Source organism: Arachis ipaensis, chromosome B3 (assembly GCF_059453495.1).
Source record: "Arachis ipaensis isolate K30076 ecotype BB chromosome B3, ASM5945349v1, whole genome shotgun sequence".
Classification (NCBI taxonomy): domain Eukaryota; kingdom Viridiplantae; phylum Streptophyta; class Magnoliopsida; order Fabales; family Fabaceae; genus Arachis; species Arachis ipaensis.
Window position 1 is genome coordinate 47,387,495 of NC_142438.1, and position 10,193 is coordinate 47,397,687.

A 10,193-nucleotide genomic window follows, 5' to 3' on the forward strand; every position below is an offset into this window, starting at 1 on the left:
CAACCTAAGAAAAGTATAGCAACCCGGGCAGATTTAGTTAGTAAGTTTTTAACCAAATTCTTTTTGCCTCAGAGGTGACTAAGCTAAGGACTGACATCCAGACCTTCAGATAGCTTGAAGGAGAGTCTCTCTATGAAGCTTGGAAGAGATACAAAGCTATGATAAGGAAGTTTCCTCTGAACATGTTTGCAGATTGGGTACAATTACAGATTTTCTATGATGGTATCACTCCGGCTTCGAGACTTTTTCTGGATAACTCTGCAGGAGGTTCTTTGCATATGAAAACCTCTGATGAGGCCTTGGATTTGATAGAGATGATGGCCAATAATCAGTACCTCTATTCTTCTGAGAGAACCGTGAAGAAAGGTGTCATGGAATTAGATGCCTCGGATGCTATTTTGGCTCAGAATAAAGCTATGTCCCAATAGATAGCCGCCATCACTCAACACTTGGGAGGTATGCAAGTCTCTTCTATTGCTACCCCAAACCCTTCTTTTGATATGAGTGGTGGGAGCAAACCCCTCCTGAGAAAGTTAATTACATGGGTAATTCTTCAAGACTGGCTATTAATGATCCTTTTCTCAAGACATACAATCTAGGATGCAGAAATTACCCAAATTTTGGCTGGAAAAATCAGAGTCAAAGGCAATCCAACTTCAACAACAATAACTTCCCTCAGAATAACCTTAACCATATATATCAATCTGATCAAGCACACAATCCATATCCGGTTCCTCAGAAACCTTCAGAATGGGAAGTGGCCTTAGCAGAACTCTTCAAGAACATAAATAGATTTATACAGGAAGCTAGAACTTCAATTAGGAACTTAGAGGTCCAAATGGGCCAGTTGAACAAGCAAGCCACTGAGAAGCCTAATCATATCCTCCCTAGTGACACAATTCTGAATCCGAATGAGGAATACAAAGCTATCAGTCTGAGGAGTGGCAAGGTGGTAGGTACGGAAGTCAAAGGTCAGAAGGAAAGCACCACAGAGACCCTAAAGGACACCAACCCCCTAGGGAACACACCCCTCAGCATACCTCCCCTCACTTCATTCAAGTTGAGGCTGTACCACCTAAGGTGAAGATTTTGGTCCCCGAATATAAGCCCAAAATTTCATACCCCAAAGACTCCAAAAGGCGACAAAGGATCAGCAATTTTCAAAGTTTTTGGATGTTTTCAAGAAGTTAGAAATAAACATTTCTTTTGTTGAGGCTCTGGAGTAAATGCCACTCTATGCCAAATTCATGAAGGAGCTCCTGACCAAAAAGAGGGATTGAAAGGAAAGTAAAACCGTGGTGCTTACTAAGGAATGTAGCACAATCATTCAGAAGAACCTCCCAAAAAAGATGAAAGATCTGGGGAGCTTTCTAATTTCTTGCACGATTGGAGATGTCACTATTCAGAGGGTGTTGTATGATCTTGGAGTAAGCATCAACCTCATGCCACTTTCATTAATGAGAAAGCTCCACATTGATGAGGTAAAATCCACTAGAATTTTTCTTCAACTTGCGGATCATTCTATTAAATTCCCTCTTGGAGTTATCTAGAATTTACTAGTGAAGGTGGAAACTTTCATTCTGCGAATTTTGTTATATTGGATATGGAAGAGGATATCAATGCATTTGTTATCTTAGGGATGCCTTTTCTTGCTACCGGAAGGGCTTTGATTGATGTTCATAAAGGTGACTTGACATTGAAGGTCAATGAGGAGGAAATTGTGCTTAATGTGCTTGAGGCCTTGCAACATCCCAGTGACCCTGAGAGATGTATGAAGATTGATTCAATTGAACCATTGGTTCAAGATATCTTGGAGGCACAGGAACTTGAATGTGTTTTGAAGCCCTCTTTAGAAGGAAACTCGAGTGATATTGATGACCCCACATCTTCTAAAGAGGTGCCAAACGTGCTTGAAGAGGAGAAGGGGCCACTCAAGCTTGAATTAAAGCCCTTGCCTCCCTCTCTCAAGTATGCTTTTCTGGGGGAGAAAGATTCATATCCGGTGATTATAAGCTCCTCTCTGAGCAAGAGTGAAGAGGATACATTGTTACTTGTTCTGAAGAAGCACAAAACGACCCTTGGTTGGACCATTGGTGACTTAAAAGGAATAAGCCCGACTATGTGTATGCACAAAATTTTTTTTGAGGAAGATTCTAAACCCGTTGTGCAACCTCATAAGTGACTTAATCTAACTATGAAAGAAGTGGTTCAAAAAGAGGTTATCAAGTTGTGGGAAGCCGGAATCATCTACCCTATTTTTGACAGTTCTTGGGTTAGTTCGGTGCAAGTGGTTCTCAAGAAGGGAGGAGTGACAGTGGTTGCAAATGAGAGAAATGAGCTGATTCCTACAAGAACTGTTATCAGTTGGTGGATGTGCATTGACAATCGGAGGATCAACACTGTTATTAGGAAGGACCACTTTCCCCTGTCCTTTATTGATCAAATGCTTGAGAGGTTAGCTTTTACTATTTTCTAGATGGCTATTCTGGATATAATCAGATTGCAGTGGACCTTCTAGACTAGGAAAAGACGACATTCGCTTGCCCTTTTGGAGTATTTGCTTACCGAAGGATGCCGTTTGATTTATGCAATGTGGTGTGCGAATTAGGATTTCGCATAGCTTAACCGGCAAGTGCATCGAGTCATCCAAGTAATTCCTCAGGTGAGTAAGGGTCGATCCCACGAGAATTATCGGACTGAGCAACAATGGCGATCCATTTGGACTTAGTTAGGTGAATCAAAAAGAGGTTTGGTGAGTTAAATCACATAAAACAGTAAACAAGCAAGTAAAGAAAGCAATTAAGAGTTTGGTGTAAAAATAGTATGAGAAAATAGTTAAGGCTTCGGAGATGTTTATCTTTCCGGAATAAAAATTCTTACCAACTATTTTAACAATGCATGATTCATTCCATGGCAAACTGTATATGACTAAAACCTATTCTCTTAGTGAATTAGTCTCCTCTGACCTTCATTAACCGCCACTCTCGTGGTCACTTAATTCTGATTACAGGGTTAAGTTCAAAAACTAGTTTATGGCCACAAAAAGCCTAATTACCCAAAGCTAACAGGATTATATGTCACATATCCCAATTAGTTTATGTAATTAGCAATTTAGGAGGAATTGTTTTTCAAGCTATTGTTCAAGCGAGATAACTCTCTCGAGAATCCCAAGAACTCATGTAGAATAAGGGTCATACTCTCGTTCCACCCAGATTCATAAGATTTAGAGTGAAAACAATCCTTGAAATTGAATCAGTACATTAATTAAAATAGAAAAATAATTGTCTTAATCCATAGAAATAAACAGAGCTATTAACTTTAACCAAAGGGTTTAGTTGCTCATGACTTACAGAGAAAATAGGGTTCTAAAAAGTGCGGAAGAGAGAAGATCCCAGCTACAAGAGATCTTTTCCCTTTTATACTAACCTAATTTAATTCAGAAATAAAATAAAATATTAAATCCTAAAACTAAAAGATATTGTTTGTAAAAAAATTATAAAAAGAAAATAAAACATAACTAACAAATGCTAAATCCACTTGAGAAGCCCAAAGAGGGGTGAATTCGGTCTGACTGCTGGCGTTAAACGCAATTTTAGGCATTTAACGCCCCAAAGGGGGGCAGGCTCGTGTATCCTTGAATCACTGGCATTTAGCGCCCAGGGGAGTTCTGGGAGCTTTTCTGTTTTTAGCTCCAAACTCTGCTAAACTGCTCCGAATTTCACCAGAAATAAAAAAAACACCAAAACAACTCAAAGTAGCATCCAAAAGAGATTTTTGCACTAAAATCAAATAAAACTAAATAAAATCCAACAAAAAATAACTAGAAAATGACCATGAAATGGGTACAAGATGCTCACGCATCATAATGCCCCAACAACTTTTAAAGGTGCATGCTTTCTATATTCTCTGACACGGTTGAAAAGTTTATTGAGATATTTATGGATGATTTTTCGGTGTTTGGAACTTCTTTTTATTCTTGCTTACACTGTCTATCCTTAGTCTTGAAATGATTCCAAGAGACACCTTGTTTTAAACTAGGAAAAATATCATTTTATGGTGACTGAAGGTATTGTTCTTGGATATTGGGTTTCAAGCAAAGAAATATAGGTGGATAGAGCAAAGGTGAAGGTAATTGAGAAATTTCCACCACCGGCTAATGTAAAGGCAATACGGAGTTTCTTAGGCCATACATATTTTTATAGGGGATTCATAAAAGATTTTTCAAAAATAGCTAGACCTCTGAGTAACCTTCTAATTGCGGATGTACTTTTTTATTTTGATGATAATTGTTTGCATGCCTTTGAAACTCTAAAAGCAAAGTTTGTCTCTGCACTCATCATAGCTCTTCCTAACTAGGAATTGCCATTTGAGTTAATGTGTGATGTTAGTGATCAAGCCATTGGAGCTGTCTTGGGACAGAGGCAAGACGAGCTTGTTCACGTTATTTACTATGCTAGTCGCATTTTAAATGACGCACAAAAGAATTATACAACCACCAAAAAGGAATTATTAGCTGTGGTATACACTTTTGCTAAGTTTAGGTCCTATCTCATTGGTTCAAAAGTTATTGTTTACACTGATCATACTACTTTGAAGTATCTTTTCACCAAACAGGATGCTAAGCCCAGGTTAATCAGATGGGTACTTCTTCTTCAGGAGTTTGATGTTAAGATTAGAGACAAGAGAGGTACAAAGAATTAAGTAGCTGACCACCTCTCCAGGATTGAACATGAAGAAGCTACAGTCAATCCCATCCCAGTGAATGAAGCCTTTCTTAATGAGCAGCTCTTTGCTATATTTAGAGCCCTGTGATTTGCAGATATTGTGAATTATAAGGCTAGCAGGATCATTCCCACAAACTTCATCAAGCAACAAGTTAAGAAGTTGTTTCATGATGCCAAGGATTTCTTATGGGAGGAACCTTGCTTGTTTAAGAGATGCTCAGTGTAAAATCCGCGAATTTATAAATAATTAATGAATAAACTAATTATTATTTAAAGAAATCAGAAAATTAAAGTTGAAAAATTAGAGGGGTAGAAATAATTAAAATACGAATTTTTACACTAATTTTAAAAAATTTGGCCCAAAATTAGACCGAACGGACCGAATCGGACGAACCGGGCCCGTATTGGGCCCAAGGCCCATGTATATAAACCCATGTTCAGCCCCATTTTCCCCATCAAACACAAACCACACGATGAATACAAGAAAGGAGAGCCAAGAATATGCAAACCCTTGGTTCCAAAATTCAATCTCACATAACTTTCGATCCAGAGCTCCGATTGACAAGCCGTCAATGGCCACGCATTTGTCTCGGAATCCTCTACAAAACCCACTAAACAATTTGGTAAGAAATATGAGTTTTTTCACCCAAATATTCTCATCTTAGTTTCGAAATTTGTTGAGCTTTCGTGTTGAGAATTTGTTGAATTTTGGTGTTTAGGAGCAAATTAGCTTTGTGGATTTGCTGGGTTCTATCTCTAGCTTCCGTTGGTAAGGTGAGAAATCTCTAACCCTTGTAAAATTATTAATATAGAATATGGAGTGTTGATTTAGTGATGTATATGTGATATTAGATTGAATTATATGTTATGGAGGTAAATTGATGAAATTGGTGGTCAATTGACAGTGTTAAAAGCTTGAGGTTTGACAATTGTTGCTGAATTTCAGTTTGAAAGAGGTTTGGAGCCTTGGGTATTTGTGGAATGGCGATAATTTGTGGTGTTCTGCGCATTAGGGAAGAATCGGCCAATGTATAGTTTCGGTTTCTCGTAATTAAAATATAATGTAACGTGAAAACTTAGGCTAGAAGACCATATGATAAGTAGTATGATATGGAAGACTGATGATTGGTGACTCGTTATTAGAATTTTTATGTTGGGTGGTTGGCTACTATGATGAATGATTGATGATGAGTGTGTTGAATGATGAAGTTAATGAGAATGTGTGATGATGATGATAATATTGAATTATGATGAAAAATGATTATGTGTGGTGGTTGGGTATTAAATTTGTATATATGAAATTGATAATGTGTAATGGAATGAATATGGAAGTTGAGATGATGGTTTGGTAAATTTTAGTGCTGTTTAGGAGTTTTGAATATTGGTATTGAGTAAAGAATTTGTAAAGATAGAGGTTTGGTTATTACTGAGAAAAACTGATTTTTTGACCAAACTTTGGCGAATCATAACTCGACTTTCGGACCCCAAAACCTTTCCAAACTTATTTTATATAAAAATTTGGTCTGTGAAATCTACGTCGTTCGAAGAACGGATGAAAAATAATTTTTAACAAAAAGTTTATACACGTCAGAAGTTTGGTGTGCGAAAGGCAAGTCTGCAATACGTAACAGCTTTTTGGCATTTTTGGGAGGCTTGCGTACGCAGTGGTACACGCGACGCGACCGTTTGGTACGGGCGTGCTCGCGTACGAGGGAGTATGTCACGTTCGCGAGTTGGAAAAAGTTTCACTTCTGCATATGCAGGACATGGTTCGTGTACACGGGGCCCTGTTTTTCAGAAAATTGAGTTTTCTGTTTTAAATGTGATTTTAAACCTCTAAACCTCTATTTTTACTCTCTAAGACCCTGAAACATAGTTCTAATCATAGGGAGAGGGGTAAGCTTAGAGAATGAGTTAACTTAATAAGAGAAGAAAAGTCTGGAGTAATGAATTGTGATCAAGGAAGTGCAAAAAGGATGGTTTGTGAGTGAATGTGATATGTGACCCTTGGATAGTAGGCAGTCGCATTGTCCACTTGCTTTGAGTATGATATGAGAAAGGAAAATTATGAAAAACTGAGTTAATTATAGAATTTTGAATGAGTATGATAAATGAGGATGATTGATGATGAAATGATTATGAATTATAATTAATAATTGACTTGAGATTGAATGAATTCTTGAATGAGATACCTGGGCAGTAGCAAGGATTGTGGTTTGTTCCGCTTTGCTCGAGGTTAGTGATTGAGATATCTGGGCAGTAGCAAGGATTGTGGTTCATTCTGCTTACTCTAGGTCAGTGACTGTGACGCCTGGGTAGTAACAGTAGTAGTGGATTATTCCACTTTCTCCAGGTCGAGCTTATAAACACCCGCTTGGATAGTAGCAGCAGTAGTAGTTATTCCACTTACTCTGGGTTGAGCGGATAGTAGCAAGGGGGTTGTGGCTCAGTCCCATTTGCTCCGCAATGGGTGTTTCTATCCACGATTAACTACCAGGACATGTCGGGTTGGCTATATAACCGACAAATGATATCATCAGCCATAGGACAGGCATACATCATATGCATTTGTCTGTTTGCTTTGGTTTCCAATCTTGGGTTTTTCTATTTGATATTCATGCTTAACTGCTATATATCCTATTTGTTGTATCTGTAAACTACCTGTGTTTTCCTTGTATGCATTGTTTGTCTGTGCAACTGAGAGGTCCCTTGTCTGGCGGAGGAGTGATGAGGGAAATTCCACTAGTGTTTCGGAGGATTGGAGGAAAGGCGATAACTTCGGGATTAAGTTATATTTGAGATAGAATCAAAGCATCTTTAGATACCTCACCCTATTTATGGTTTTAGATTTTATTTTTAAGTTTGAATCAAATGTCAGAAGTTCTAGGATCGCCTTCGGCTTTTCCAGGACATTTTATGTTAGTTATGTGGGCACTGTTACCTTGCTGAAACCTCTGGTTCTCACCCCATGCATATTTTGTGGTTTTCAGATGCAGGACATGAGGCACTTCACTGAGGCATTCAGAAAGTTTCTGAAGCGAAGGATTCTAGCTTTTTGGGGATTATATTTTGGTTTTTGATATATCTGTAGATACTTTATATCTCCATTGTATATATTATGTTTTATCCCTCTTAGAGGTTGATTTGGAGAAACAGGTTCTGTAAACAGCATTTTGGGATTCTCATGTATATATGTATATATGTTTATATGCTCTGTCTGGTTTTAACTTCACGAGCTAGGTTAGAAGCTTTATTATCTATATTTTGAAGCTCTCTTATATATATTCATGCTTAGTTTACTCTTACCTTGCTTTGGTTACATTAACGTTTACGTGAGTACTGTGCTTTTCGGTTTAACGCTTTTCTTTTAGCTATCCTTCAAGGATCCTCGAATATTATTTCTTTTCAAATATTATATGTATATATACTTTATTTTAGAGGTCATAATACCACACCACCTCTGTTTTACAACTTAAGCGTAAAGCTCTGTGTGGTAGGGTGTTACACTCAGCTGGACTCATCGTAGGTGCATTCCGGAAGAAGAAACAAGGGCCTTGCTTTGGCATTGTCATGGGTCTGAGTATAGTGGCCATTTTGGTGGAGAGAGGACTACAGCAAAAGTTCTCCAGTGCGGTTTCTATTGGCCTACGCTATTCAATTATGCCAGAGAATTTGTAGGGAACTGTGACCAGTGTCAGAGAGCTGGAAATTTTCCTAAGCACAATGAAATGCCACAGCAACTTATACTGGAGATTGTGTTATTTGACGTGTAGGGGATTAATTTCATGGGACCCTTTCCTCCCTCATACTCAAATAACTACATATTAGTAGCTGTGGACTATGTGCCCAAGTGGGTGGAGGCTGTATCTTTACCCACCAATGACACCAGAGTTGTGATGAGCTTCTTTCAGAGGTACATTTTCAACAGGTTTTGCGTCCCAAGGACATTGATCAGTGATGGGGAAGTCACTTCTGCAATAAACAGCTAGATTCCCTTCTTCAGAAGTATGGGTTCCGCTATAGGGTAGCTACCCTCTATCACCCTCAGACAAGTGGACAGGTGGAGGTCTCAAATCGAGAACTCAAACGGATTCTAGAAAAGAGCATTAGTGCTTCAAGAAAGGACTAGGCTAGGAAGATTGATGATGTTCTCTGAGCCTACCAGACAGCTTTCAAGACTCCTATCGGCATGTCCCCGGACCAGTTGGTCTATGACAAGGCCTGTCACTTGCCTGTAGAGCTAGAGCATAAAGCCTACCAGGCAACTAAGTTCCTGAACTTTGATGCCAAGGTTATTAATGAGAAAAGGCTCCTCCAACTCAATGAGCTTGATGAGTTTCAAAATACAGCTTATGAAAATGCCAAGCTCTACAAGGAAAATCTCAAGACCTAAGTTATTTCCCGGAAAGCTGAAATCTCGGTGGTCAGGATCGTTTCTAGTCACCAAGGTTTCTCCATATGGTCATATTGAAATCATGGATGAAAAGTCTGACCAAAGATTCACTGTCAATGGCCAGAGGTTGAAACACTACCTTGGCGGCGAGATTCCCCACCAAAAGACTGCTCCCTTGCTTACTTAGTAGGGGCGAACCGTCAAGCTAGTGACATTAAAGAATTGCTCATTAGGAGCAACCCAACACTTTTAGTATCCTTTAGTCATGTTTTCTTCTTGACATTTTTATTTATTTCATTTGTATAATTCACAGTTTTCCTTGTTTTTAACCATATTTGGGTAATGAATATTGTGTACCACAGGAGCAGGTGCTGTCGGAACGGAGCCGAGAGCCCCATGAAGGGGGAACTTGCTTCAGGTGGTTAGGCACTAAACGCTGGGACGTGGCATTTAGCGCTAGGGTGTACGCGAAAAAGGGGCAGAACCGCTGGCCCCCTGGCATTTAATGCCACTTTTGGGCATTTGACGGAAAGGGTGAAAAAAAATTTGGGACTGGCCCCTGGCGTTTAGCGCCACTTTTGGGCGTTTAGTCCCACTTCTGGGCGTCTAGCGCCAGGGTTGTACTCTAAAAAAAAGGGAATTGGCACTAAATGCTAGGGTTTCGGCGCTTAGCACTTAGAGTACATAAGTTTGTGAATCTAACGCGTGGCGGGCGTTTAGCGCCGAGTGCGCTGCACCTCACCCCTCCTCAAATTGAATTCAAATCTTTTCATCATTCCCCAAGATTCCCCCTACAAATACCTTCCCAACAATCTTCCCACCTATTATACCATTTACTTTCCCCATTATTCTCTCTCATTTCCTATAACCAACCACAAATCAAATTCAAATACTCCAACTACCACAATAACTCCCCATTCACTCCACCTATTCCTTCCTCCACTATAAATACCCTTCCTCCTCCTCCACTCTTTACCCAACATTGATCTTTTTTCTTCTTCATTATTCTCCCTCAAAATAACGTCACACCCTCTCTCCCTTTTATTTATTTTTTCCTTCTTTTGCACCACACTCCC

General features: G+C 39.2%; 1 protein-coding gene across 1 annotated transcript; it reads left to right on the plus strand.

Moving 5' to 3' along the window:
* The first annotated feature begins 541 nt into the window (after positions 1-541).
* LOC148570522 (uncharacterized) lies at positions 542-9,117 on the plus strand. Its single transcript, XM_088507072.1, has 8 exons — positions 542-971; positions 1,611-2,093; positions 2,202-2,454; positions 4,389-4,687; positions 4,820-4,875; positions 8,222-8,479; positions 8,710-8,790; positions 8,890-9,117. The coding sequence occupies exons 1-8, from the start codon at positions 542-544 to the stop codon at positions 9,115-9,117; spliced, it is 2,088 nt and encodes a 695-aa protein (XP_088363198.1).
* The last annotated feature ends 1,076 nt before the right edge of the window (positions 9,118-10,193 follow it).

What these genes read in the sequence shown, in the direction of transcription:
- LOC148570522 (XM_088507072.1), top strand. Translation starts at nt 542, where the DNA reads ATGGGTAATTCTTCAAGACTGGCTATTAATGATCCTTTTCTCAAGACA. An exon ending in ATTGATCAAATGCTTGAGAG is followed by an intron (nt 2,455 to 4,388) that starts GTTAGCTTTTAC and finishes GTGTGATGTTAG; the next exon opens with TGATCAAGCCATTGGAGCTG. An exon ending in AGACAAGTGGACAGGTGGAG is followed by an intron (nt 8,791 to 8,889) that starts GTCTCAAATCGA and finishes TGAGCCTACCAG; the next exon opens with ACAGCTTTCAAGACTCCTAT.